Below are 26,096 nucleotides of genomic sequence, written 5' to 3'. Positions count from 1 at the left end.
GAGAGGCGGCGCTTCTCTTCGGGGCCGGCGCGGCACCCGGGCGGGTTCTGCGCCTGCCCTTTCGCGCCGGCTTCGTTTCCCTATTCCCTTCGCCTCAGGGCTCGCGGCCGCGCTTGTCCGGCTTGACGGCCCGTGGCGGCGCCGGGTCGCGGCCCCAGCCCAGCGCGTCTTTGTCCCTGAGGCCTCGCGCGCTCGGCCCAGTCTGGAGCCCGACAAAAGCGGGGCGCCCAACCTAGCGCCCGCGTAGCCGCCTCCGAAAGTCCCGTGGCGCGGCCGGGCCCGGAGGGGGCGGCCGGCAGCTGCGGACCAGGTGAGGGACCGCTCACCGGTGCGCGTTCCCGGACGTGGCATTTGCATTGTGGGTGGAAATGTGGGACGCGAGGCCAGCCAGCGGACGAGGGGGACGCCTCCGGAGCCGCTGGTGGGGAACACCCACATTTCACAGCTAGCGGGCGTTCGCTTTCAGGCTAGTTCGCTTAAAGCGCTGAAGGACGTCAGACGAGGGCTTGGGGACAGCGCTGGGTTCCCTAGGACACGCAGTCGCCGCGGGACTTTGTCAAGTTGCAAACAGAGGTCCAGAAGGCGGTTCGCTTGCTCCCGGTGTTGGCACCGCTCCCGGTGCGTTATTCACAGATCCGGGAATCCGCAGAGCCCCTGCCAGTTGGCGCTGGTGCCCTCACAGGTCGCAGGACTGGCACAAAGATCCGGAACCTGGGAGTGGGGAGCGGTCTGGGCCTCATACCAAGTTAAAATCAACCGTTTTAGCTCTGGCGGGGTGGCTCTTAGTTGGAGCATCGTCCGGATGGGTTCTAATCAACTGAACCGACCGGCTGGGGCTAAACTCGTTTTCTTATGCCGCTCCCCAGGACTTTTTTTTGCTTCTGTGGCTGAGTTCTCATATATGTTACCACTGCATTTTCTGTGAGAAAGTACCACGTTTGTCTTTTTCACTTTTGACGTAGGTTGGGATTGAAGTTGCTCCCGGTACTGAACCAGAATCCAGTGCAGGCGCCTAGTCCACGCATCCTGCGGGATGTCTACCGTCAACCCGTGGGCCTCTTGGGGTGAGTCCAAGTCCTGTTAACTTTGGGCCTTTCCTGCAATGACTTGCTGTGGCCAATGGTCAGAGCTGGGGGAGTGGGGTCTGAGGGCGTGTGGGTGTTTGTTTTGGTACATTCAGTTAGAAAACTTGGTTATTGGTGAAAGGGGAAACTTGGTGTAAAAGACAATGTAATTTTTACACATTTTATAGTTGTCTCTTGAGATGTTTTATTAGTTCAAAGAGATTTTCTGATTATTCGTGGGATTTCTTAGAAGGCAGTCATACAGACAACCAAAAAATTTTTACCACTACTGTATTTTAATTTTATTGTTATCCATTTACATAACATTGACCTGTAACTTAAGAGTAATATTAAATAGTAGTGTGATGTCAGTGGTGTGTATTCCCTTTAAGTGAAGTTTCAGGTGTTTGTTACCAAAGACATTAAGGTTGTATCTTTCTATTATTTACATTTTTTAAGAATGTTCGGTTATGTTTGCTCTGACCCATGTGGCTCAGTTGGTTGGGCATCATCCCCCAAAGCAAAAGGTTGTGGGTTTGATTCCTGGTCAGGGCATATGCCTGGGTTATAGGTTCTGTCTCCAGTCGGGCCACATACAAGAAACAACTGGTCTGTGTTTCTCTCTCACACCGATGTTTTGCCCTCTCTTGTTCTCCCTCCTCCACATACAAGAAACAACTGATCTGTGTTTCTCTCTCATATTGATGTTTTGCCCTCTCTCGTTCTCTCTCCTTTCTCCTCTTTCTAAAAACAAATAAATAAATAAAATCTTTGAAAAAACTAGGTTATGTTAAACATTTCATTAGAAAGCTTCTTTAGCTGTTTGGGGGGTTCTGTTTTTAATTTTTCTGTGTCTATATCATATTGGTAAATTTTCTGACAGTGATCCACCTGTGCATTTCTGGTATAACTCTAGTTTTTTGTGGTGGATCTTTGCACATGCCTTTGGGATTATTTATGGAACTTTGTTATGCCCATTAGTGAGAGAGGCGTCCATTTCCATTTTGTTTCCTTTAGTCACTGGGATTGGTGTCACAATGCCTCTCCTTTCCTTGTTCTAACTTAGTCTTCTGGTGCAGGTGTCCTTACGAACCAGTCCTGGGGGATGGCAGCTGTTGACCCATGGGCCTCCTGGGGTGAGTCAAGAGCCTGTGTTCCCATCGACCGCATTGGCTGCCATAGTGTGGCCTCTTCCAGCAGTGACCTGCCATAGCTGGGTATCCAACCAGGGGAGCCAAGTGGGGCTTTAGGGTAGGGGGTTTCTTGTCTAGATCTGTCTCTGTGCAGAGCTGGAACAGGGAGGGCTCAGAACACTCTGCCAGGGGCATGAAGTGGTGCTGACATCTCCAGGACAGGGTACATGAGAATAAATGTGTGGTGATTCAGGCCTAGTACGGCTGTGAATACACACTGTTTCTCAGAGACAGTGCCTCAGAGTAAATGGGGACAGTGTAGATTCATGCATTTAGGCACATTCCTTATCTTCTTAGAGTCCCCTTTCCTTCATCTGTAAAATGAGAAGGTGGGTCTCTCCCCTTGCCCTGTGGGAAGGGCTGGGGCTCCCTCTCTTTGCACCCCAGCAGGAAGAAGGACTGAAGTGGGTATACTTCTAATAGGGAGAGCTGCTTCTGTGACTTTGCTTTTCTCCCTCAGCTCTGTATCCTCAGGACTCTGCCTGGCATGTGGAGGAGACCCCTGAGGAGGGGAGGAGGGCCACCGGGCTCCCAACAGCCCAGGTCCAGGTGAGATGGGGCTTCCGCTTTTTCCTGAAGGGCTGCCCTGTTCCCTGAGTTGCCCAGGTTGTCCCCAGCCACCCCAGTCCTTGTGGTTCCTCAGTTTATAACAGCTAGTTTGGGTAGAGATGGAATCAGTCAGAAGTTTATCACTTTCTGAGGATAGACGGAGAAGATTCAGTTTTCCATGACTCAGAGCCTTGCTATCTACCAGGCTGTTTGCCCTCATGAGCCATAGCTATGCTTTGGGTTGTTTGATGAATGAGGGGTAACACCCTTGGTTGGCAGTCCCCTCCACTTTTCTCTTCCCACCTTCCCTCATGTAATTAGTGCTGGATTCAGGCTTGATGTCTGGTGAGTGCTGTGCTTGCTGAGAGGGGAACAAGGACAAGTCTGAGCTCTTGTCCTAAGGAGCTCTCAGGGTGCTTCACTCAGCTACTGAGGCCTCATGGCCTGCCTGATGCTGCACATGTGATTCTGGGTAGATGCCTGAGGTACTTTGGGAGCCCTGGAGGAGCAGAGCCCAGCTGATGCCTTGGGAGGCAGGACAGGGTCTGCCCAGAGGTCATGGGGCAGAGCAGCTGGGATCCTTTGCTGTGGTGAGGGAGGCTTCCCAGGAGACAGGAGGATCAGCTGAATGAGCCTGGCATGTTGAGCAGGGGTCTATCCTGCTATAGTGCCACAGTAAGAGTGGGTGAGGGGGACTGCATGGCTGGGGTCTGGGTGAACCCTGACTTCAGTTAGACTTTGGGCTGGGGAGGCCAAGATGAATCCAGCCCAGTTCCATCCTGGTGATAATGTGTCTCTGAAGTGTTGGGAGCAGGAGATACCAGGGTTTGCTGTGTAGCTGGACAGGTTATCCCTGGTAGAGGTGTGGGAAGCAGTCTGGCATTTCAGGCTTCAGTGTGACCAGGGCCTGGGAGCAAGATATGAGGTATATGAGGGAGTTAAAGCAGGGAGATTTTGTGACTAAAGGACACAAAGGTGACTCCTGAGAGAAAAAGGATAAAGTTGATTAATTCAGAGAGGTGTCATCTCTCTCCCTTCCTCCTGCCCAGCCTCCTCACCAGAGGCAGCCACTTAAGAAAAAAAAATTTAACAGCTTTATTAAAATATTATTCATATACTGTGAAGTTTTAACCTTTTAAAATGTATACGTCAGTGGTTTATAGTATATTCACAGAGTTGCACAACCATCACCAATACCTAATTCTAGAATATTTTGATCATCCCTAAAACAAACCCTAAACCCATTAGTTGTTCCTTCACATTCCCCCCACCTCAGCCCCTGGCAGCCACTAAACTTTTCTATGTATTTGTCGATTCTGGACATTTTATATAAAGAGAATCACATAATATATGGCGTTTTGTGTCTGACTTCTGTCACTTAGCATGTTTTCAAGGGTTATCTATATTGTAGCATGTTTTAATATTTCTTTTCATGACTCAGGCACCCATTTTAACTCACTGTTTTCTGTTTATGTATGTCTAAATGAGAGATTTTCATTCTAATGTATCAAATATTTACGTTTATTCTATTGACCCCAGGCTGTGAAAGACAAAGAAAAATAGTTTCATTATTATATTTAGGTTATTCATTTCTAAATTAAAATAATGAATCAAATAAATGTGAGATATCGTGATACAAAAATATTAAAACGACTCAACTTCATGCCCTCTCCCAAATTAAAAAAAATTAAGGAAACCTCCCACTGTTTCTAAGATGACTGGTGGAGTGCACGGTAAGTTGCCACCCCATGTACCAGCACTGCTGTCCAGGAAGTCAGAGCCCTGATCTGAGTGGATCTGGGTGGTGGTTGTCTGGTGTCAGGACTTGGTGGCTGTGATATTTGCTGTTGTTATAACGCACAGTCATTTTTACATCTTGGAACAGCAGAGAAGCTAGGTTGGGCTGAAAGATGGGTCCCGAATCAGTCTCTCGGGAACAGAAGTGAGTTGTAATAAATTGCTGTGAGGAAGCCCCAATGACCACTGTGCTGTACTCTGGTGTTAATATAGGCGAGGGTTTCTGAGAATTATTAGAGTTAATGATGAGAAAATGAAATGGAGAATCGAAATAACAACGCTGTCCAATGTCTGAAGAGTTGTGAATTCTGAGAATGTGCTCCTGCCCCCACCCCACACTCATTTTGGATTTTTCCTGTGGGAAACTCAAGACTTGAATTATGAGTTTTATATTAAGTAACAAAAGCCCCATATCCCTCTATTGTTTCCTCCAAATTAAATATTTCCTGAAATAAAGCATTCACTTGGTGAAAACATCAAATGCTGTCCTCCCTTGTTATCTGAAGAGTCTTTTCTGGGAAATATGTTTCAGCCAGATCCCATTACTTTAAGGGAGAAGGAAAATAATATTCCAGCCTATCTAAAAACCCCAGCCAGCCTCTCCAAATATGGAAACTCTCAAATCCCTCTATAATACTCCATCAACAATTTCTGCATAATTAATATGCATTATGTCCTGGTAAAGTGCCAGTAACCTGATACTCTACACCCATCCTTGGTTGTGTCAAGAAAGTACAATCTAGTGATATTTTTCTTCTTTGCAAAGATCCTGCACTAAAATATTAGTAAATAATGAGCCCTGCCTGGTGTGGCTCAGTAGATTGAGTGCTGGCCTATGAACCAAAGGGTCACTAGTTGATTTCCAGTCAGGACACATGCTTGGGTTGAGGGTTCCAGTAGGGGGCGTGTAGAAAGACAACCATACGTTGATGTTTCTCTCCTTCTTTTTCTCCCTCCCTTCTCTTTCAAAATAAATAAATCTTTTCTAAAATATTAGTAAATAGTGAAATCCTGAAACTTCAAAAGAAGCCATCTGAATTTCCCAGGCTCCATGTAGGGGCCACTGTCAGAGAATTCAGGTAATATAGAAGCAGTCCCAGGAGATCCTGTCAGGCAAATGGCTAAGACCCAGCTTAGCACCTTCTGCAGCCTCCCCTACACCCTCACATGGCCTAAACATGCAGCTCCTGTGTTAAGGTCCATAAAGTTTTAGAATGCCTAGATAAACACGTGTTTGCAAGATGGAATGTTTGCAAGACTGGGTGAAGCATCTTTGCAAGTCATCGTAAAGTAACAGGTGATGTTGGAAAGTGTGAGGTGTCAGGTAAGCTTTACCTGTGGACCTGAAAGAAAGGCTCTCCCTTTCTGTGGCATGATCCTTCTCAGTCCTGTTCTTTCATCCCAAAGTTTCAGGTAGTGAAACCTGCAGCTCCTCTCCTATCCCAGGAGGGTCTTTCTTGTCTCCATTCTTCTGTTGTTTCCCTATTGTTCATCACCAGCCTCAGGTTTGCCTTTTTTGTTACCTCACTGAAGCCTCCATGAACTGTGGACCTTGGCATTGGGGCATGTTCATCTGGGGGTCTTTTTTTCCCCCTGCTAGTCCAATAGCTCTTCCAGTTTGATAGCTCTTCAGTTCTGGACACGCTTAAAGTATTTTGACAAATTCCGTAATTACCGAAAAATAACAAGTGAACAAAACATGACCCTCATCACTCTAAATTGGCAATTTTTAATATTTGGTCATACTGGCTTTGTTTTCCTTTTTTTATGTAGTTCTTTTTTTTTTTTTATGTAGTTCTTGATCATTACCTTCCCACCTGCAGTACAACTCACGGTGTGCATGCAGCTAATCCATTTGCATACTCATGCAGATAAACTATACAGACATAACATAATGAGACTGTTCTTTTTTTTAATGCTTTTCATGCATGTAGCTATTCTACAGCATTCTTTGCATACTCAGTCAATGTTGAGGTCCATCCATGTGCTGGATAAGAGTTTAGGTTCGTTCCTTTTGCCCCATCAGAGACGAGTACTCTATTTATAATTGGGCTTCTAAGCCTGCTCTCCCCCCCATCAAGTTTGTTCTTCCACCCCAAGCTGTGTGGACGTTCCTGTAGTTTCACCTTGTGCACACATACAGGTGTTTACTGAGGAGTTTTCTGAATTTTAGGGTCTGTTTTCCATACGACCAGTACTGCTATGTGGTTCTAAAGAGACAAAGCCAGTTCTTACGGCTGCTCAAGGGTTGTATTACTCTAATTTTCATTTTTTTGATTACTAGTGAGGTTGAATAACCTGATATGTCATCATTGACAGGCTGTATTTCCTTCTCTTTGGCTCTATTCTATTCCTAGATTTCTGCAAGCTGTGACTTTTGCAGAACTATGGGTATTTTGTAAGCATTCTAGTCTTGATCCAGATGGATATGGTCCTCTTCCAGTCTGTAGCTAATCTTAGCTTTGTGATGTGTTTTATCACTTAAATGTTTTTCATTGTATGTAAAACATCTGTGTGCATGTGTAGTGTTTTTGTGTCTCTTTTAAAAGAAGTCCTGTATTTAAAAAATTTCTTCTGTCCTTTTCCTTTATATTCTCTTTCTGGGGTCTTCTGTTAGATGGGGTGCATCCTGAATGAACTGCCGTGTCTCTGATCACTCTATATTTCATGTCTTTTTCTTGGTGGTGGTGGGAAGTTGGGGAGCCTGGCCAGCATTTTCATCACCATGACTTCTTCCTAGGGCTTCCTAAAGCAATCACTATGTCTCCTATCTCTTCTTAGTATTCTATAAATTCTTTCTTGTTCCCTCAGCTTCTCTTCTGTCATCCTGCTCTGTTTTACACCTGAATCTCCCAGTGTGAGACTTGAAATGATAGCTCATTGACGTTTTGTGTGTCAGCTGCCTGGATTCTGTATCCTCTTGGTGCCAAGTTTGGTCATGTCTCGAGGGCTTCTGTGGTCATACGTGTTTACTGGTAAAGAGCTGTGAGGCTGTGTTTCAGAGTTAGGTCTGGTTCCTAATCGGCCTCCCTGCCTCACTCCTTGTCTTCTCCTGATAATGTCATTCTAATTTCCATGGGCCTGGGTGGGCCAGGACCATAAGGCTGGTTCTGCTTCCACTTCTAGGATGCAGCTGGCCTGTCAGGCCACTGACACGCTCCCCTCTCCCAGTGTTGGGCTGAAGAGGTCTCTGCTCCTCAGGCATTGCCACCCACACACTAATCCGAAAGGCTTTGCCACCCACACACTAATCCGAAAGGCCAAGGCTGCTGGTGGTGCTGCACGCAGGTGGAGTGGCTGGCGGCTAGGGGCAGTTGGCAGAGCTCTTACAAACATACCTTTCTCTCATCTATATGCAGCCTGACTTACTACTACCTTCACTGTATCCATAAGCTCAGAGGTCAGGGCCTCTCCTGGGTTCCACTTTCTCGGGGGTATCACTTTCATCTCAACTTCCAGGAGGGAATGGATGGCCATGTATCCATGGCTCTTCTTTTCACTCGATGGTATATTTCTTTTACTTGAGGATACATTTCTTGATTTCAGAAAGAGAGAGAAGTATTGATTGGTTGCCTACATGCCCCTACTGAGGATGGAACCTGCAACCTTTTGGTGCAGGGATGGTGCATAGGGCACATACGTGGGTTGCAGGTTCCATCCCTGGTTGGGGCACCTATTGGAGGCAGCTGACCAATATTTCTCTTTCACATTGGTGTTTCTCTGTCTTGCTTCCTCTCTCTCTAAAAATCAATAAAAACAAGTCCTGGCTGGTGTGGCTCAGTAGATTGCGTACCAACCTGCTAACCAAAGGATCACGGTTTGATTCCCAGTCAGGGCACATGCCTGGGTTGCAGGCCAGTTCCCAGCAGGGGACCCACGAGATGAGGACGTGAAGGGCAACCATGTACTGATATTTCTCTCCTCTCTTTCCCTTCCCCTCTAAAGATAAATAAATAAAAAAATCTTAAAAAACCCCCAAAACATTGGTTTAAAAAAATAATAAATAAAATCTTAGAAAAAGAAAAGGGGTTTTAAAAAATAAATAAAAACAGCCCTGGCTGGTGTAGCTGGTGGATTGAGCGCGGGCCTGCGAATCAGAGAATCGTGGTTCGATTCCCAGTCAGGGCACATGCCTGGGTTGTAGTCCAGTTCCCTGCAGGCCAACTCTCAGCAGGGGACGCACTAAAGGCAACCATACATTGATGTTTCTCTCCCTCTCTCCTTCCCCTCTAAAGATAAATAAATAAATTTTTTAAATAAATAAATAAATAAATAAAAATCAAGGCCCTGGCTGGTATAGCTCAGTGGATTGAGCGCGGGCCTGCGAACCAGAGGATCGCGGTTCGATTCCCAGTCAGGGCACATGCCTGGGTTGTAGTCCAGTTCCCTGCAGGCCAACTCCCAGCAGGGGACGCACAAAAGGCAACCATACATTGATGTTTCTCTCCCTCTCTCCTTCCCCTCTAAAGATAAATAAATAAATAAATAAATCTTTAAAAAATCAATAAAAACATTCTCAGGTGAGGATTAAAAACTAAAACTAAGACCTTGTCTTAAATTTAGGAGGTTTTTAAACCCAGAGGTGGACCATGAAGCATGTATTTGTTTCCTGTCGCCACTGTAACAGGTCAGCACGAACTTAATGACTCAGAGCAACATGAATTCCCTCTCCTGCTCTGGCAGGGCTGCATTCCTTCTGGAGCTGCCTTGCTTTTTCCACCTTCAAGGAGCCATCCACATTTTTGGCTCCTGTCTCCTTTAGTGTCACAGTGCATCACCTGACTTCCGCTTCCAGTGTCATTTTAGGACTCTGACCCTGTGGTCTGCCTCTTTCACTTACAAGGACTCTTGTGATGACAGTGAACCCACCTGGCTCATCTCCTCAGCTCAGTCTCCTTTTATTTAATTGGGTTTTTACAAAGAAAGAAACATTGATTTGTCATTCCATTTACTAATGCATTCACTGTTTGCTTCTTGTATTTGTCCTGACCAGGGATTGAACTCACAACCTTGGCATATTGGGATGATGATCTAACCAACTGAGCTACCCTGCCAGGGCCCCACCTCAGTCTCCTTAGTCATATCTCTGCAAAGTCCCTTTTGTCAGCTTCTAGAGATGAGGACGTGAAGGGCAAATTGAGGAGACTGTAGCCAATCACAGATACCCACATTCACCACCTTCAGCCACTGTCAGCATTCAGCTTTCTGCCTTTCTATCAATTTTGACATACAGCCTTAAAAAAAGAGTATTTTCAAGCATATCTCAGATATGTTTTACCTGTAAATGCTTTTGGTTATTTACCTAAGGGATACCTACCTTTTACAAAATAGCCAAAATACCCAACAAAATTAACTGATTTCTTAGTACGACCTAATACCCAGCCTATGTTCATTTTTCCCCCCACATGTCCTGAAAATGTCTTTACCATTGGTTGGTCTGAATCCGGGACCAAACGAGGGTCATGCATTGTGCATGCATTGTCTGCTGAAGACACTAGGTCTCCAGCCCTGTGGTTTGCCTTGTTTGGCCCTCATGCTATCATTGATAAGTCCGCTGTCCATTTATCTGCGTTAAACGTGCTGGGCTGGAAGCTGGAGTAGATTCAGGTTTTGTGTTTTGGCAAGGGTACTTTGTAGGTGGTGCTTGGTCCTCCTACTAGAGGTGTCAGTGGGTCCAGGGTGTTAAGTTGTCTCATCTACAAATGATGGATAGGTTAGCAAGTGCCTGTGTCAGCCCAACTCATCTGTTGTCAAGTTCCCTGTCTGCCTGATTTTTAAAATATTATTTATTTAATTAGAGAGAAGGGAAGGGAGGAAGAAAAAGGAGAGAAACAATGGTTGTTTCTCACATGCCCCCACCTGGGAACCTGACCTGTAACCCAGGCATGTGGCCTGACTGGGAATTGAACTGGTGACCTTTGGGTTCTCAGTCTGGCACTCAATCCATTGAGCAACACCAGCCAGGGCAAAACTTATTTATTTTTAATCCTTACCCAAGGCTATGTTTATTGATTTTAGAGAGAGAAGGGGAAGAGAGAGACAGTATCAGTTGGTTGCCTCCCATACACGCTTAATGGGGGGGTCAAACCCACAACCTTTTGGTGTATGGCACAATGCTCCAACCATCTGAGCCACCTGGCCAGAGCTTTTCTGTTTCTTTTAAAGTGTGTGTGCAAGGTTCCCACTGGGGTCTCAGGAGGGGTGGGAGTTGGACTTTGAAGCCACGTAAGGAAATGAGGTAGCGTGAAATGAGAACAGCCTCTCAGTGGGTCCCCTAGGTATGATCACTCTTTGAACATGCATTGAGGTTGTGCTGTCTACACCTCTCTACCTGAGATCCCGTTTGCATGAAATGTTAGCATTATCTAGAACAGAAACAGCAGCAATCAAGAAAATTGAGTTTTATGCAGGTCTGTGAGAGGAAACCCAAGAAATTAGCATTGATGTGTCCAGGGTTGGGGCCTGTTTCCCCAAAGGTTTGCGGTCAGCACTTTTCCCATGCATGTGTGGAGTTGGTATCATAGGAGCAGAACAGCCCTGTGCTTTCAGCCAGTTGTAATGTGAAGGTGGAGGGGGATCTATTCAAGACAGAGAAAGAGCAGCATGGAGAGCCGGCCCTAACCAGAGATGGCTTGCAGGGGCAGAAAGGCTGGTCATAGGGTAGAAGAGAGGTGATGATGCAGTTGTGAGGGGAGGGTGGAGGGTCATGGGGCTGTCTGAGTGGAATTGCACTCACACGGGGAGGCCAGAAAACCAATTTCCAGATGGATAGGAGGACCGTTGTGCACAGATAGGCCAAGAGGGGTACTAGATATGAATGGGGGCTGCAGGGTGTATATCATGACCCTGCTGCTGCCCTGCCACCACCACAAGAGAAGGCCTGCCCTTACCCCCCAGAAATGCCTACAACCCCAAGGCTCACGGTGATTTCTTAGGACTATGAGCCCTGGCTAATGTGGCTCAGTGGATCAAGTGCTAGCCTGTGAACCAAAGGGTCACCAGTTTAGGGTGCATGCTGGGTTGCAGGCCAGGCCCTCAGTGGGGGCCACGCAAGAGGCAACCACACATTGATGTTTCTTTCCCTCACTTACTCCCTTCCCCTCTGTAATAATAACTAAAATCTTTTTTAAAAAAGGACTATGACTTATGCATTCATTGCCAAAATCAGACTTATAATTCATTTTTTCACTTGTTTTCTAGTGAATATTCCTTGTTCTGTTTTTGTAAAAACATCAGTTTGGAGTTTTTAAAACTAAGAGCACTTTAAAAAAATATTTTATTTATTTATTTTTAGAGGAGAAAGGAAGGGGAGAGAGAGAAATACCAATGTATGGTTGCCTCTCGTGAGTCCCCTGCTAGGAACTGGCCTGCAACCCAGGCATGTGCCCTGACTGGGAATCGAACCGCGATTGTGTGGTTTGCAGGCCCATGCTCAATCCACTGAGCTACACCAGCCAGGGCTAGAGCATTTTTGACAGCAATTGTGACTAATTCTCCTAGGCTGAATCCTATCCCACCCTGGCTCCAATTTTTGGGACAGAGGCAACCTGGGAAAGGAGAATTCCTGCTGTGGCCAGCAGCATGATCTATGAATGTTCAGATCTCCCTTCCAGGGCCCAGCCCCAGGGTCTGTGGTCTGGCTCGTGCTTGAAGCCTGCATCTGCCTGCTCCTGGCCTTGCTGAGTGTCTCTGCACCTCCAGAGAAGGGGCGTTGACCTGGTGCTTGATTCCCTGATTCCACACGGGCATGGGAAACTTGTGACCACAAACCCGCTTTGATGAAACTGGCCCCAACCCTGGACACATCAGTGCCCATTTCTTGGGTTTGTTCTCACAGACCTGCTCAGGCCTGTTTCCTTGATTGCTGCTGCTTCTACGTTCTGGGTAATGGCCAACATCTTACTTAAATGGGACCTTGAGAAGTGCAAGGTAGCACAACCTCCTCTTTGTCATAGTTACTGTGGCCTCTATATCCAATGCCCTTCATACATCTCAGACATGGGGCCTGAAGTGCTCACAATGCAACCCTGACCCCCATCAGAGTATTGGTGATACCCAGGGTTTTTGGTTTTCATCCTGTGTCCTCCCAGGACTCAGTCTCATTGCATCCTCAGAAAACACTGGAGAGCCCTGGCTGGTGTAGCTCAGTGGATTGAGCATGGGCCTGCAAATCACACAGTCGTGGTTTGATTCCCAGTCAGGGTACATGCCTGGGTTGCAGGCCAGTTCCCAGCAGGGGACTCACGAGAGGCAACCATACATTAATATTTCTCTCCTTCTCTCCTTCCCTTCCCCTCTAAAGATAAATAAATAAATCTTAAAAAAAAAAGAAAAAAGAAAACACTGGAAAGGGTGGCCCCAGACTGAGGAGGAATCTGTGTGTTCTTGTAGGAACCAGTGACCTTCAAGGATGTGGCTGTAGACTTCACCCAGGAGGAGTGGGTGCAGCTGGACCCTGTTCAGAGGACACTGTACCGGGATGTGATGCTGGAGACATTTGGGCACCTGCTCTCTGTGGGTAAGGCTGTTGCTGCCCAATAAATAAGGCAGTTTTTATGTTGAGATCTTGTGCTTGAGGCTCACAGGGGCGTCAGAGGGCAGAGGTGATCTTGAGTTCTTAGGCTCAAGCACATAGTGCTGCTTTTTTTCTAATATGTTTTATTGATTATACCATTACAGTTGTTCTATTCCCCCCCTTCATTCCCCTCCACCCGCACACTCCCTCCCCCACCATTCTCCCCCCCTTAGTTTATAACCACGTGTCTCAAGTTCTTTAGATTCTATATTTCCCCCACTATTCTCGCCCTCCCCCCCTATTTTCTACCTACCATCTATGCTATTTTCTGTGCCTTCTCCCCTCTTCTCCCCCTCCCACCCCCCTGTTTCTAACCCTCCTTGTGTTCTTCATTTCTATGGTCCCACTCCTGATCTAGCTGTCCTCTTGGTTTGCTTTTGTTTTAGGTGTGGTTGTTAATAACTGTGTGTTTGCTGTCCTTTCACTGTTCATATTTTTCATCTTCTTTTTCTTATGTAAGTCCCTTTAGCATTTCATATAATAAGGGCTTGGTGATGATGAACTCCTTGAACTTGACCTTATCTGAGAAGCACTTTATCTGTCCTTCCATTCTAAATGAAAGTTTTGCTGGATAAAGCAATCTTGGCTGTAGGTCTTTGGATTTCATGACTTGGAATACTTCTTTCCAGCCCCTTCTTGCCTGTAAGGTCTCTTTTGAGAAATCAGCTGACAGTCTGATGGGTACTCCTTTGTAGGTGACTGTCCCCTTATCCTTTGATGCTTCTAGGATTCTCTCCTTCATTTCGGTCTTGGCTAATGTAATTATGATGTGCCTTGGTGTGTTCCTTCTTGGTGCTTCTAGAGCAGGAATCAAGAGGGCCCTTGCTTACTCTGCCCAAGTGAGAGTTGGTGAGGACGAGGCAAAGAAGGCTGTCTAGGTGACACAAGTCCTGTGTTTCTCCACGTGCAGGTAATCAGATTGCTAAGCCCGAGGTCATCTCCCTTCTGGAGCAAGGAGGAGAGCCATGGCTGGTGGAGCAAGCATATCCTCAGGGTACCTGTGCAGGTGAGAGCAGGCCCCAGGTGGGAGCAATGAACCTGCCCTCAAGCCCACTTTGTTCGAGAGATGGGCTGAGGCCTCAGTGAGTCATCTTCCTCAGACACACTCACAGTTCCCTCCTAGGAGCTCTGTCCCTCATGTCTACTTTTTTGCTACTGTTGAATCAGAGTCAGTATGCCCATCTTTTTAACAAGGTAAGTTTTTGTAAACTGCACTTTCCCTACCTTGCCATCCACTCTTCTGAATGTTTCTCCTATTCTTTGCTGTGCCTTTCTCTTAGATGACTTCTCATTCTCTAACCTCTTTAATTCTTCATTTATTGCCAGATTTGTAGCCTGTATCCAGAGTTTTCTTAAAAAAAAAAAACTAATGAGAAAATAGTTTCATTTAAATTTTTTTTTAAGAGAGTGGAAAGAGAGGGAGAGAAATGTCAGTGTGCGAGAGAAACATGGATCAGTTGGATTTCATGCGCCCCCAACCATGGATCTGGCCTGCAACCCAGGCACATGCTCTGACTGGGGATCAAATCTGTAACCCCTTGGTGCACAGGCCAGTGCTCAATCCACTAAGCCACACCAGCTAGGATGAAAATAGGGTTTTTTTTAAATGTAGACAATATATTTACATGGTTGAAAAACTCAAAGCTATATAAAATATATCAGATGAAAAAAACCCTTCATTTATATGCTTTCCTCTTCTGCACTTATTCTTACCTCCAAACAGACAGACAGACACACACACACACACAGGCACACACAGGTAACCGCTTTTTTTTTTATTATTCATTTTTAAAACACTGAGCTGGTGTGGCTTAGTGGATTGAGTGCTCACCTGTGAACCAAAGGGTCACTGGTTCTATTCCCAGTCAGGGCACAGGTCTGGATTACATCCCAGGTCCCCAGTAGGGAGCATGTGAGAGGCAACCACACATTGATTTTTCTCTCCTCTCTTTCTCCTACCTTTCTCCTCTGTCTAAAAATATGTAAAATCTGTCCTGGCTGGTGGAGCTCAGTGGATTGAGTATGCATCTGCAAACCAAAGGGTTGTTGGTTCGATTCCCAGTCAGGGCACATACCTGGGTTGTGGGCCAGGTCCCCAGTTGCGGGTATGTGAGGGGCAACCACATATTGATGTTTCTCTCCCTTTCTTTCTCCTTCTTCTCTCTCTAAAAAATAAAGAAAATCTTTTTAAAAAATATGTAAATTTTTTTAATTTTAAAAAAATTACTATTTCTTAAAGATTTTACATATTTTTGGAGGGGTTGAGAGAAAGAGAGGAAGAGAAATATCAGTGTGCAAGAGATACATTGATTGATTGCATCTCGGGCTCCCCCTACTGGGGACCTGTCCTGCAATCCAGGCATTTGCTCAGACTGGGAATCAAACTGCCAGTCTTTTCAGTTCTCAGTGCTTAATCCACTGAGCCACACCAGCCAGGCTAAAATTATTTTTTAAAGGTTTGTTTTATTCTTGTTTGAGGAAAAGGAGAAAAGAGAGAAAGAAACATCGATGTGATAGAGAAATACCAATTGACTGCCTCCTGAATATGCCCCAACCGAGGATTGAGCCTACAACTCAGACATGGGCCCTGATTGGAACTGAACCAATGAGATTTTGGTTATAAGACGATGCTTCAACCAACTGAACCACACCAGCTGGGGCTTTACTATGCATATTTGAGTGATTTTTTTAATGGTTTTCCTGCAGTTTAAAATTAATATCTTAGCCCTGGCTGGTGTGGCTCAGTGGATTGAATGCCATTTTGCGAACCAAAAGGTAGCTGGTTTGATTCCCAGTTAGGGTGCAGGCCTGGGTTGCTGGCCGGGTCCCTAGTTGGGGCATGTGATAGGCAACCACTTGATGTTTCTCTGCCTCCTTTTCTCCTTCCTTTACCCCCTCTCCAAAAATAAGTACATAAAATCTTTTTTAAAAAATAAATAAATAACATCCTAATTTATAATAATCTAGTTTACATTAGTCCAGTTTTAACGTTGACAGTATGTGAAAACTGGTTTTGTATACCTCTGTCTTTCCCCCTTTTATATTGTTATTGTCACATTTATACATTGCGAGTCATCCACCATAGATTAATAATTGTTGCTTAATGTAATGTATTTTAAATCAGGTAGATAAAAAGAAGTTACAGCCCTAGCTGGTGTAGTTCAGTGGATTGAGCATGGGCCTGCAAACCACACGATGGCGGTTCGATTCCCAATCAGGGCACATGCCTGCGTTGCAGGCCAGTTCCCAGCGGGGGACTCAGGAGAGGCAACCATACATTGATATTTCTCTCCTTCTCTCCTTCCCTTCCTCTCTAAAGATAAATAAATAAAATCTTAAAAAAGAAAAGGAATTACAAGCCGGAAAGGCACTTATACAGTCTTGCCTTGTCAACCTATGTATGTAGTTACCTTTATTGGTTATTGGTGTTTATTTCAAGTTACTGTTATTTCATTTCAACCTAGAGGACTCTCCTTCATGTTTCTCATGGGGCAGGTTTGCTAGCAGCAAACTCCCAGGTTTGGTTTATTTGGGAATCTCTTTATTTCTTCATTGTTGAAGTATTGTTATGCCAGATACACAACTCGTGGTTGACAGTTTTTTTTTCTTGGTCTGCATGGTTTTGGGTGAGGATGATATTGGCCATCTGAAGAACACCCCTGCTCTGCAATAAGCTGCTTCCTCTTGCTGCCTTCAGGGCTCTTGCTGTAGCTCTGGCAGCTTAATTCTGATCTGCATGCATATGGTCTTTTAGATTCCCAGGAATAAACTCTTCAAAGCTCCTATGGACAGCTACCTCCTCAGTTTCCTTTCATCTTTCTGACATGTGTATTGTTGGCACCAATGGTCTGAGATAGTAATGACTTCACGATTGGGCCTGTGTTTGACAGACAGCTGCTCACTAGAAGCTTCCAGTGCTGCGCAAGTTCACCACAAGCCTCTGCATGAGGACTGCCAGGGAACCATCTCACAGGTCAGATAAAGACCGTTCTTTGGGAATGAGGCTTTGACAAGTCCAGCCTGTTCTGCTCCGTCCAGTACCAGAAATACGGAGAGTTAGTTTCCAGGGCTACTGCTGAGTTGGGGAGCCAGTGATGGCACTCATTTACAGTGTCGTACTGCTTACTGTTGTTATCAAAATGCAGCTGCTTTTCTGGAATAAACTCTCCTTGGGCTGCTCCAAGGCTTTGGCTTAATTTATAGAATTCTGAAGAAATAGATTTTGCCAGTGTTTTTGGTGCTTGGTAGAAGGGTGAAATTTCAAAGGTCCTCAATTTGCTATTTGCCCCGACTTCTTGTCCCAGACAGGTAATCGCTGTCAGTATTCCTGTTGTATGTTTCCACAGTTTCTTTATGCAACTACAGGCACAAGTACTTACTTTTCACCTTTCCAAAGATAGAATGTGGCCCACTGTTGTGTACCTCATTTTTATTTTTATTGTTTTATTTATTTATTTTTAACTCTCAACCAAGGATATTTCTTACTATTGATTTTAAAGAGAGAAGAAAGGGAGGTGGAGAGAGAGAGACAGAGATACTGATTGGTTGCCTCCCACACATGCCTGACTGGGGATCAAACCTGCAACCTTTTAATGTATAGGACGGTGCTCCAGCCAATTGGACATCTAGCCAGGGCTATCTTGCTATTTTTTTTCTTTTTCATTTTTTTCCTTCTTTTTTTCTTCTTTTCTTTTCATTTTTGTAGGCTGGGAGGTAAATGAATAGAGCAATACTTTCTATCCAATCATCTCTCCTAAGTCTGTGTTTCAATGTCCCAAAGTTTAATTAACGGAACAGGGAAGCTGCCCTGAACTGAACTCAACACTGGAATATCTTGCTAGTTTTAGTTCAAGGATGTACCAAGGTCTTTTTTGAGTCCTGAAGGTGGACGTCTTTCATCCACTCTAATCAAGTGGGTTTTTGTGCAGCCTTACCATTTGCCCTCCATTAAGATCAGAAGCCTTCATGAATTCTGGTGGCTTTAACTCTCCCACCCTCAGTACTGACCATTCTGTTACCATCTCAACCGTCTTCTTCATCTTGATACAATCAGGAGAGAGATACATCTCTCTCCTTTAGACGGTCTCCTCATCTTCCCAGTGTCTGTCCCTGGGACCAGCCTTCCTTCAGTGAGTCCCTTAAGCTGCTCATTGAGAAGTCATCCGACTTCCTGCTTTTCCCTCTCTGAGAAGTAATCCCTCTTTCAACTTCTGAGATTTTCTTCCTCTGTTAGCGGTGTCACTCAGTGTCCACCATTATCCCCACAGGTCCCTTCTCATAACTTTAGCTCAAGTTGAGGAGTAAATTCTTCCTTGGTATAGACCACCTCAGGCCTTATTTCTAAGTTTGTATTCCTGAAATATTCCATTATGAGCTTAGTACAACTACAGTGACTTGCGTTGCCTTTTTAATAACTCTCACCAGACCAAGACCTTGTGATTTTTTGTGTTGTTTCTCTCATTTCCTGACTAGTTCCTGCAGTTTACTCAGTGGTCTCCCTCAATGTCCTCCTCAAGTGGCAGTCTGGTCGTGAATGCCTTTGCCCATGCTGTGCATGCTAGCGTCAGTCTGTATTGAAGCTGTGCCTGAAGGTTGAACTCACATTGTTTCTTTGCATGAAACCTTCCCTAATTGCCTCTGTTCATGCTGATTTTCTCACCTCCCACCCTCTCAGCACCCACAACCCCACAGTCTGTCAGGGGTACGTTCTGTGCACTGGTAATAACTGGTCACTGTCCTCTCATCACATGGTTCTAACTTCCAGGAAGAAGAGACTATACTTTCTTGTCTCTGGTTCTGACACTCAGGCCACAAGTACTGGGTATAAAGTTGGACAAGAATTGTTTATTTGGTCAGCTACGATTTTTAGGAGTTTCTACTAGAAATTTTCAAAAGTATATGAAGATCATTTTGTAATGTCTAGGATCTAAGCTTGAAATTGGTAATAAATGCAAGTTCTGGAATAGATGAGGGCCTCTGTTGTAATGGACTCAGGTAGAAAAAGGGGGGGAATGGTGTATGGTGACTAGAGAAGGAGAAAAACTTAGAGAAAGAGGACAAGGGTCCAGGTCCTGTTGTGTACCTGTAGCTTTAGACTCTGTGGTAGGTTGTATGATGACACTCCCCCTGAAAAATGGAAGTCCCGTCCTAAACCTGTGAACATGGATTATCTGGGTGGTCCCATTGTAGTCACAAGGTCATTCTAAGAGTGAAGCAGCAACAAAGAGATGTGATTGACAGAAGCAGAGGCTGGAATTATGTGCCTTAAAGATGGAGGAAAGAGCCTCAAGCCAAAGAGTGCAGGCAGCTTCTAAAAGTGGGAAAAGGGGCCCTGGCCAGATGGTTCAGTTGGAGAATCATCCCAATACACCAAGGTTGTGTGTTTGATTTCCAGTCAGAGCATATAAGATTTAACCAATGAGTGCATGAGTGAGTGGAACAGTGTCTCTATTCCTTTCTTTCTCTTTCTAAAAACAATCAATAAATAGAAAAGCAGGAAAAGGCAAGGATAAGGATAATCACCTAGAGTTTCTGAAGAGAAGCTACTTTGATTTTAACCCAGTGAAAGCCATTTTGGATGTCTGACTTCCAGACTAGTAGTTGGTGTTATTTTAAGCCATTACATGACATACATGTGTGTGACAGTTTGTTGCAGCAGCAGTAGGAAACTAATGCCCTTCAGTTGTTGGGGGACTTATACATTAGCACTGGTAACTGTTAGTTTTACATATGGAATTACATATGGGATTAGCCAGACGTTTTGCTGAATTCGAAATTTCATTTAATCATCAGAGAAGTCCTCCAAGGAGAGTGGCAGAGCCAGTATTTAAGTACAAGTGATCAGATTATAACTGTGTATGTGTCTCATCTCAGCATGCTGCCTTTCAAGCCCATGTCTATGTCATTGCTCCACAAATGATTCTATAGTCATTAGAGGAAATAAAATTTTAGGAATATCCTTAAACCACAGGATTTTTTCCCTTTGGGGTGATACATGTTGTGTTACTGACGGAACTCTATGAGTAGGAAGTAATGTGATAGCATATTATCATAGATAGTATCTTGGCTTGAAGCCTCTCCTATTTTGGCAGGTGTCAAAATGGGAACAGTAAGAACGTTAGAACACATAAAGGAATTAGGATACCTTAATAATTTAAATGTTAGTTCCTAAGAGCTTGGTTGCTCATCTATCTTTTTTTAATTGATTTTTAGAGAGAGAGAGAGAAAGGGATAGACAGAGAAACATTGATTTGTTTTTCTACTTATTTATGCATTCATTGGTTGATTCTTGTATGTGCCCTGATCAAACCCACAATGTTGGTATATGGGGACGATGTTCTAACGAACTGAGCTACCTGGCTAGGGCTTTCAACTGTCTTTTATTAAGCCAGTTATTTTTTTTTCACCTTAATAGTATTTATTCTTTTCGTCAGAGACCTCCTCAAGAGAACCCCCAGGTTCAGTGACTCACTTAGAAGGACTCCCAGTACTCCAAGTCATTGTACTCAGGGTACTGCTTTATTATGTTGAAAAGATATGAAGTAATAGCAGAGGGAAAGGCTCTTGAACAAAATCCAGAGGAGGAAACCAAGTACAAGCTTTCTAGAGTCCTTTCCCAGTAGAGTTGCAGAGGACACACTCACACTTAATTCCTTCAGCAACGAGTTGTGACAACATGTGTGAAGTGTCATCTTTTGGGGAAGCTTGCCAGAGTCCAGGAGCCCAGGGTGTTTATTGGGGGTCAGTCATTCAGGCACACATGACTGGTTGTAACCATGGACTTTCCGGACTCCAGAAGTAAAGCAGACGTTCACGGTAAAGGACATTGTTTATACAAACTATCTAGAGAATTGTATGTGTGCCTCAATGCCATAAGTGTGGAAAATACTTTTACCAGTTAAAGCATTCTGAGACCTCAATTCCTAGAAGTTGGCTGAGGGCCAGTCATGAACAAGCCTTCCTGAAAATGTGCAGTTTGAGCAACTCAAGAGATGTAGAGTTACCTCTTTCCTGTTTACTTTTATCTGGTCCTGCTTTTCCAGGGAAAATGCTCCTGAATGGATTTTATATTCAGTATATGCTTCATACTGTGATTAACTACATTCATTCACGTTCACTATTTTCTTTTTTTCTGTTATGACCTTCCTCTGAGTTACAATCTATTTGAAAACAGTACACACTTGTTTTTTAAATAATATGGACCCCAAAACATCCCACCTTTTCCACTCTATTCTTAGAAGTTCTTTCTCTGTGTTCTCACAGATTATTTATTTATTTATTTCAGAAATGGTGAGAAATCCTGAAAGCAAAGCGTTGATCCCAACATGTAGCATTTTTGAGGAAGAACAATCCCACAGCATGAAGTTGGAACGATACGTGTGGCATAACCCTTGGTTCTCCAGGTTAGAAATTTTGGGGTGTGGAGACCAATTACAGATGTACCACGTGAACCAGAGTACAGCTATGAGGCAGATGGTGTTCATGCAAAAGCAAGTACTATCTCCAAGAGGTTCTGCATTCTGTGAACTTGGGGCAGAGTGTAGCCAGAGCTTAAACTTTATTCCTTCTCAGAGAGTTTCTCAGATAGAACATTTCCATAAGTCTGATACAAATGCTGGAAGTTGGAGGTGTAACTCAGCCATAATGTATACAGATAAGATTACCTGTGAAAATAATGATTATGACAAAACCTTCTACCAGTCCATGCAACCTATTCGCCCTGCAAGGACGCAGACTGAAGATAATCTTTTCACATGTTCTGATGCTGTTAAATCTTTCAATCATGTACTACGTTTTGGTGATCATAAGGAAATGCATACAGGAGGAAAACTCTATGAATATAAGGAATGCCATCAAATCTTTAATCAGAGCCCACCATTTATTGACCACCCAAGACCTCATGTTGGAGAAAACCAATATGGTTACAAAGAATATGAGAACATCTTTTACTTCTCGTCCTTTATGGAACATCAAAAGATCGGTACTGTAGAGAAAGCATATAAATACAATGAATGGGAGAAAGTCTTTGGGTATGACTCATTCCTCACTCAACGTACAAGCACTTACACTGCTGAGAAACCGTATGAATACAATGAGTGTGGGACATCTTTCATCTGGAGCTCTTACCTTATCCAACATAAGAAAACTCATACTGGAGAGAAACCCTATGAATGTGATAAATGTGGAAAAGTGTTTAGGAATCGTTCAGCCCTTACTAAACATGAACGGACTCACACTGGAATAAAACCCTATGAGTGTAATAAGTGTGGAAAAGCCTTCAGCTGGAATTCTCATCTTATTGTGCATACAAGAATTCATACGGGAGAGAAACCTTATGTATGTAATGAATGTGGGAAGTCTTTCAACTGGAATTCCCATCTTATTGGACATCAGAGAACTCATACTGGAGAGAAACCTTTTGAGTGTACTGAATGTGGGAAGTCGTTCAGCTGGAGCTCCCATCTTATTGCCCACATGAGAATGCATACTGGAGAGAAGCCCTTTAAATGTGATGAATGTGAAAAAGCTTTTAGAGATTACTCAGCTCTTAGTAAACATGAAAGAACTCACTCTGGAGCAAAACCATACAAATGTACTGAATGTGGAAAATCGTTCAGTTGGAGCTCCCACCTTATTGCCCATCAGAGAACTCACACAGGAGAGAAACCCTATAACTGTCAGGAATGTGGCAAAGCATTCAGGGAACGCTCAGCCCTCACAAAACATGAAATAATTCATTCTGGAATTAAGCCTTATGAATGTAATAAATGTGGGAAATCCTGTAGCCAGATGGCTCATCTTGTTAGACACCAGAGGACTCACACTGGAGAAAAACCCTATGAATGCAATAAATGTGGGAAATCCTTCAGCCAGAGCTGTCACCTTGTTGCTCATCGGAGAATTCACACAGGTGAGAAGCCCTATAAGTGTAATCAGTGTGAAAGATCCTTCAACTGTAGCTCTCACCTGATAGCACATCGGAGAACTCACACTGGAGAGAAACCATATAGATGTAATGAATGTGGGAAAGCATTTAATGAGAGTTCTTCTCTCATTGTGCATCTGAGAAACCACACTGGAGAAAAGCCCTACAAATGTAATCACTGTGAGAAGGCTTTCTGTAAGAATTCTTCTCTTATTATTCATCAGAGAATGCACAGCAGAGAGAAACGCTTCATATGCAGCGACTGTGGAAAATCCTATAGTGGTCACTCAGCACTGCTTCAGCACCAGAGGAGTCATAGTGAAGGGAAAGTCTGTGAATTGAACTGATGAGAGATTTTCATTGTACATTTGCTAACACATTGAAAAAAACTCTTATAGTCAGGAGGAGCTGGGGGTTTTTTTAGTAAGAGTTAATTAAGACTCTTCCCCTTACTACTCAATAGGAAATATCTTCTTAGAAGACTAGTGAATGAAAAGAATAGAGGAAAGCTTAGCAGTTAATGTAGTCCTTATTTAACTTCAGATAATTAGAGTGAAGAAAACTCTCGAGGAGTCCTGTCATGGTCCACTAGGATTCCTATTTGAGGAATTTGAATGAGGGAATGAGACGTCTTTTAGTAAGAGATCTCAAATGTGGATCTGCATTGTTGAGGGGAAAACCCTATGCTAGGAAAAGTGTTTCAGCTGGAAATACACTGTTTTGCATTGAGCTGGAGTATAGGTCAGGAAGCTTTACAATAACATTTTGTGCATAACTATGGAAATAAAGATTTTGCTATTATAAGGGGGAGGGTCTGGGTGCCCTTTAAGAAATAGAATGTGGAATACTAAGTCTGAATTTTAAGAAAAAAAAATAGTATTGAGTGTCATATTTACTGTTGATCAAGATTAACCTTAGAAAAGATTAGTAAATGAGATTACTAATGGTGGAAGCGTTTTTGCCTAGAAGTATGAGAGTGATGATGTTGGGACAAAAAGTGATATTTAAAAACCCAGTGTGTCGGTGTCCACAGTTTACTCGTTACTGCATTGTTGGACATTAGTTTCTAATTGGTTTAGGTAATCACTATAAGATATATTTATGGACATTACATTAGCATACATAACCTGAGAGTAAAAAGGACAAAGAGTTGTATATACATATCTAACATCTAAAAAATGTATATGGATAAGGACTAGTAAGACCCATGGATAAATTAACCCAGATAATTTAAAAATGTTTTTCTAGAGTTTTACAAACATACAGCACTTACCATGTGCTAGGCTTTGTTCTAAATGCTTTTCAGTGATTAACTTGCTCAATCCTCTTAGTTATATGAGGTAGGTTCCATTATTATCATCACAGTTTTATGAATGGAGAAACTGAGGCAGAGATGTTGACAAACCTAATTAAGGATGCAACTAGTAGGGAGTGACGCTGAGATTGTTTGACTCCAGAGTTCATGTTTTTAACCACTATGTTATGCTGACTCTCCAGTGATTTTTTTCACCTAATACTGTTTTTGTTGTTGTTACTGTTCAGTGTTTCTATAGTAGATATTTGATAATAAAACTCAAGAAATTCCTAAATAATGAAAAATAAAGTTACCTGGCTCTCTGTCCTGAAGGATTTCTGGTAACATGAGCACTAAGTTCCTTTTGGAATATGAAGTCTGTTTTGGACATTCAGAATCACCTCACTTTCTGAGATCTGGGTTCCCTGGAATCACACGAACCACAACCTTGAGTATTACAACAGAGCAGGCGCTGGAGAACTTAACTGGAAATTCAGACAAGACAGAGGAATGCTCCCTGATGGGTTCAGAATGCTGTTCATGTGGCAGAGGGCAGGACACAGCACTGCACATGGGCACACCATTCCTCAAGGTCTCCCCTGAATTGATGTTTATATTTTCTTTATCTTTTCTAGATGAAAAGGTTGCTTGATCACAGAGAGGACTCAGATGGGAAGGGCACTGACCAGTTCCCATAGAGTGAGGAAGCCTGAGTGCTCACATGAGAAAGAGGGGGTGAGATGAACAGGAGGTCTTGGGTGGCTTCTTTCCAGTTTCCATGTATTTTCTGTATTTCTCTGTAGGGATATAGTTAGGGGCCAGCTCTCCTTCCTGGAGATGTTTCAAGGGTATTGGTTAGAAATCCAGGGGACAGAACATTCATGTAGGTCCATGACTCCCCAGTGGTTGTGCAACAGCAGCCTCCTGGTGTCATGGGTGCCCTCAGATGTTCATCTGGGCATCACTGGAGTTTCCACAGGCATGTGGGATCTGATTCCCTCCCTTTCAGGGCTTACTGCATAGTGGTTGCCCAGTGTTACAGGAGTGAATTCAAGTCATTGAATAGTTTGCTTATGTGCTTTGTGCCAAGACCTGTGGAAAGAATAGAGTAACAGTATGTAATCCTAAGGGGCAATGATACATATACATGGTCTGTCCTTGACCAAAATTATGTCATCTGGCACATTACTGTTAGTAGGAAAGCAAGCCTCCCCGCTTAAGAACTTTCTGAGGAACTTTCACCCCAGTTTATTAACTGGATGTTACTTTTGTCCAATGAATAAATCAGCTGGCCTGGGAGGTGGTGAGCTCACTCTTTTGGAGCTTGGTGCAAACTGGATGGGGCCACCATGTGGGCAGCACTGTCTCATGGGATCCTCCAGGGCCCCAGGTGGTGGGTGCAACACCCTAGGTGGAGGGCAGAAAGGCAGTCTTCCACAACTAACATTACATGTAAATACACATAGGCAAATTTTCTTTTTAAGGTTTTATTTGATTATTGTTAGAGAGATGGGAAGGGTGAGAGAAAGAGAGGGAGAGAAACATTGATGTGTGAGAGATACATCGACTGGTTGCCTCTCACACTCCCTCAGGTGGGGACCTGGCCTGCAACCCAGGCATGTTCCCTGACTGGGAATCAAAGCAGGGACCCATTGGTTCAAAGGCTGGCACTCAGTCCACTGAGCCACACCAACCAGGG

At 44.0% G+C, this 26,096-nt stretch overlaps 1 protein-coding gene and 1 non-coding gene across 2 annotated transcripts; one reads left to right on the top strand and one right to left on the bottom strand.

Moving 5' to 3' along the window:
- Positions 1-359: 359 nt before the first annotated feature.
- Positions 360-24,346, top strand: ZNF606 (zinc finger protein 606). Its single transcript, XM_037047599.1, has 7 exons — positions 360-618; positions 963-1,064; positions 2,144-2,200; positions 2,718-2,806; positions 12,995-13,121; positions 14,089-14,184; positions 21,463-24,346. The coding sequence occupies exons 2-7, from the start codon at positions 1,034-1,036 to the stop codon at positions 23,448-23,450; spliced, it is 2,388 nt and encodes a 795-aa protein (XP_036903494.1). The 5' UTR covers positions 360-618; positions 963-1,033; the 3' UTR covers positions 23,451-24,346.
- Positions 17,876-18,008, bottom strand: LOC118988227 (small nucleolar RNA SNORA36 family). The gene has a single exon (XR_005066738.1). It is a non-coding gene; the product is annotated as a small nucleolar RNA SNORA36 family (small nucleolar RNA).
- Positions 24,347-26,096: the final 1,750 nt, after the last annotated feature.

Source organism: Sturnira hondurensis, unplaced genomic scaffold (genome assembly GCF_014824575.4).
Source record: "Sturnira hondurensis isolate 20B ecotype Veracruz unplaced genomic scaffold, ASM1482457v3 Scaffold0006199, whole genome shotgun sequence".
Taxonomy (NCBI): domain Eukaryota; kingdom Metazoa; phylum Chordata; class Mammalia; order Chiroptera; family Phyllostomidae; genus Sturnira; species Sturnira hondurensis.
The sequence above is the reverse complement of the archived record's forward strand: the minus strand, read 5'-3'. Positions and strand labels throughout refer to the sequence as shown.

What these genes read in the sequence shown, in the direction of transcription:
- ZNF606 (XM_037047599.1), top strand. Translation starts at nt 1,034, where the DNA reads ATGTCTACCGTCAACCCGTGGGCCTCTTGGG. An exon ending in TGACCCATGGGCCTCCTGGG is followed by an intron (nt 2,201 to 2,717) that starts GTGAGTCAAGAG and finishes TTTCTCCCTCAG; the next exon opens with CTCTGTATCCTCAGGACTCT. An exon ending in TGGGCACCTGCTCTCTGTGG is followed by an intron (nt 13,122 to 14,088) that starts GTAAGGCTGTTG and finishes CTCCACGTGCAG; the next exon opens with GTAATCAGATTGCTAAGCCC.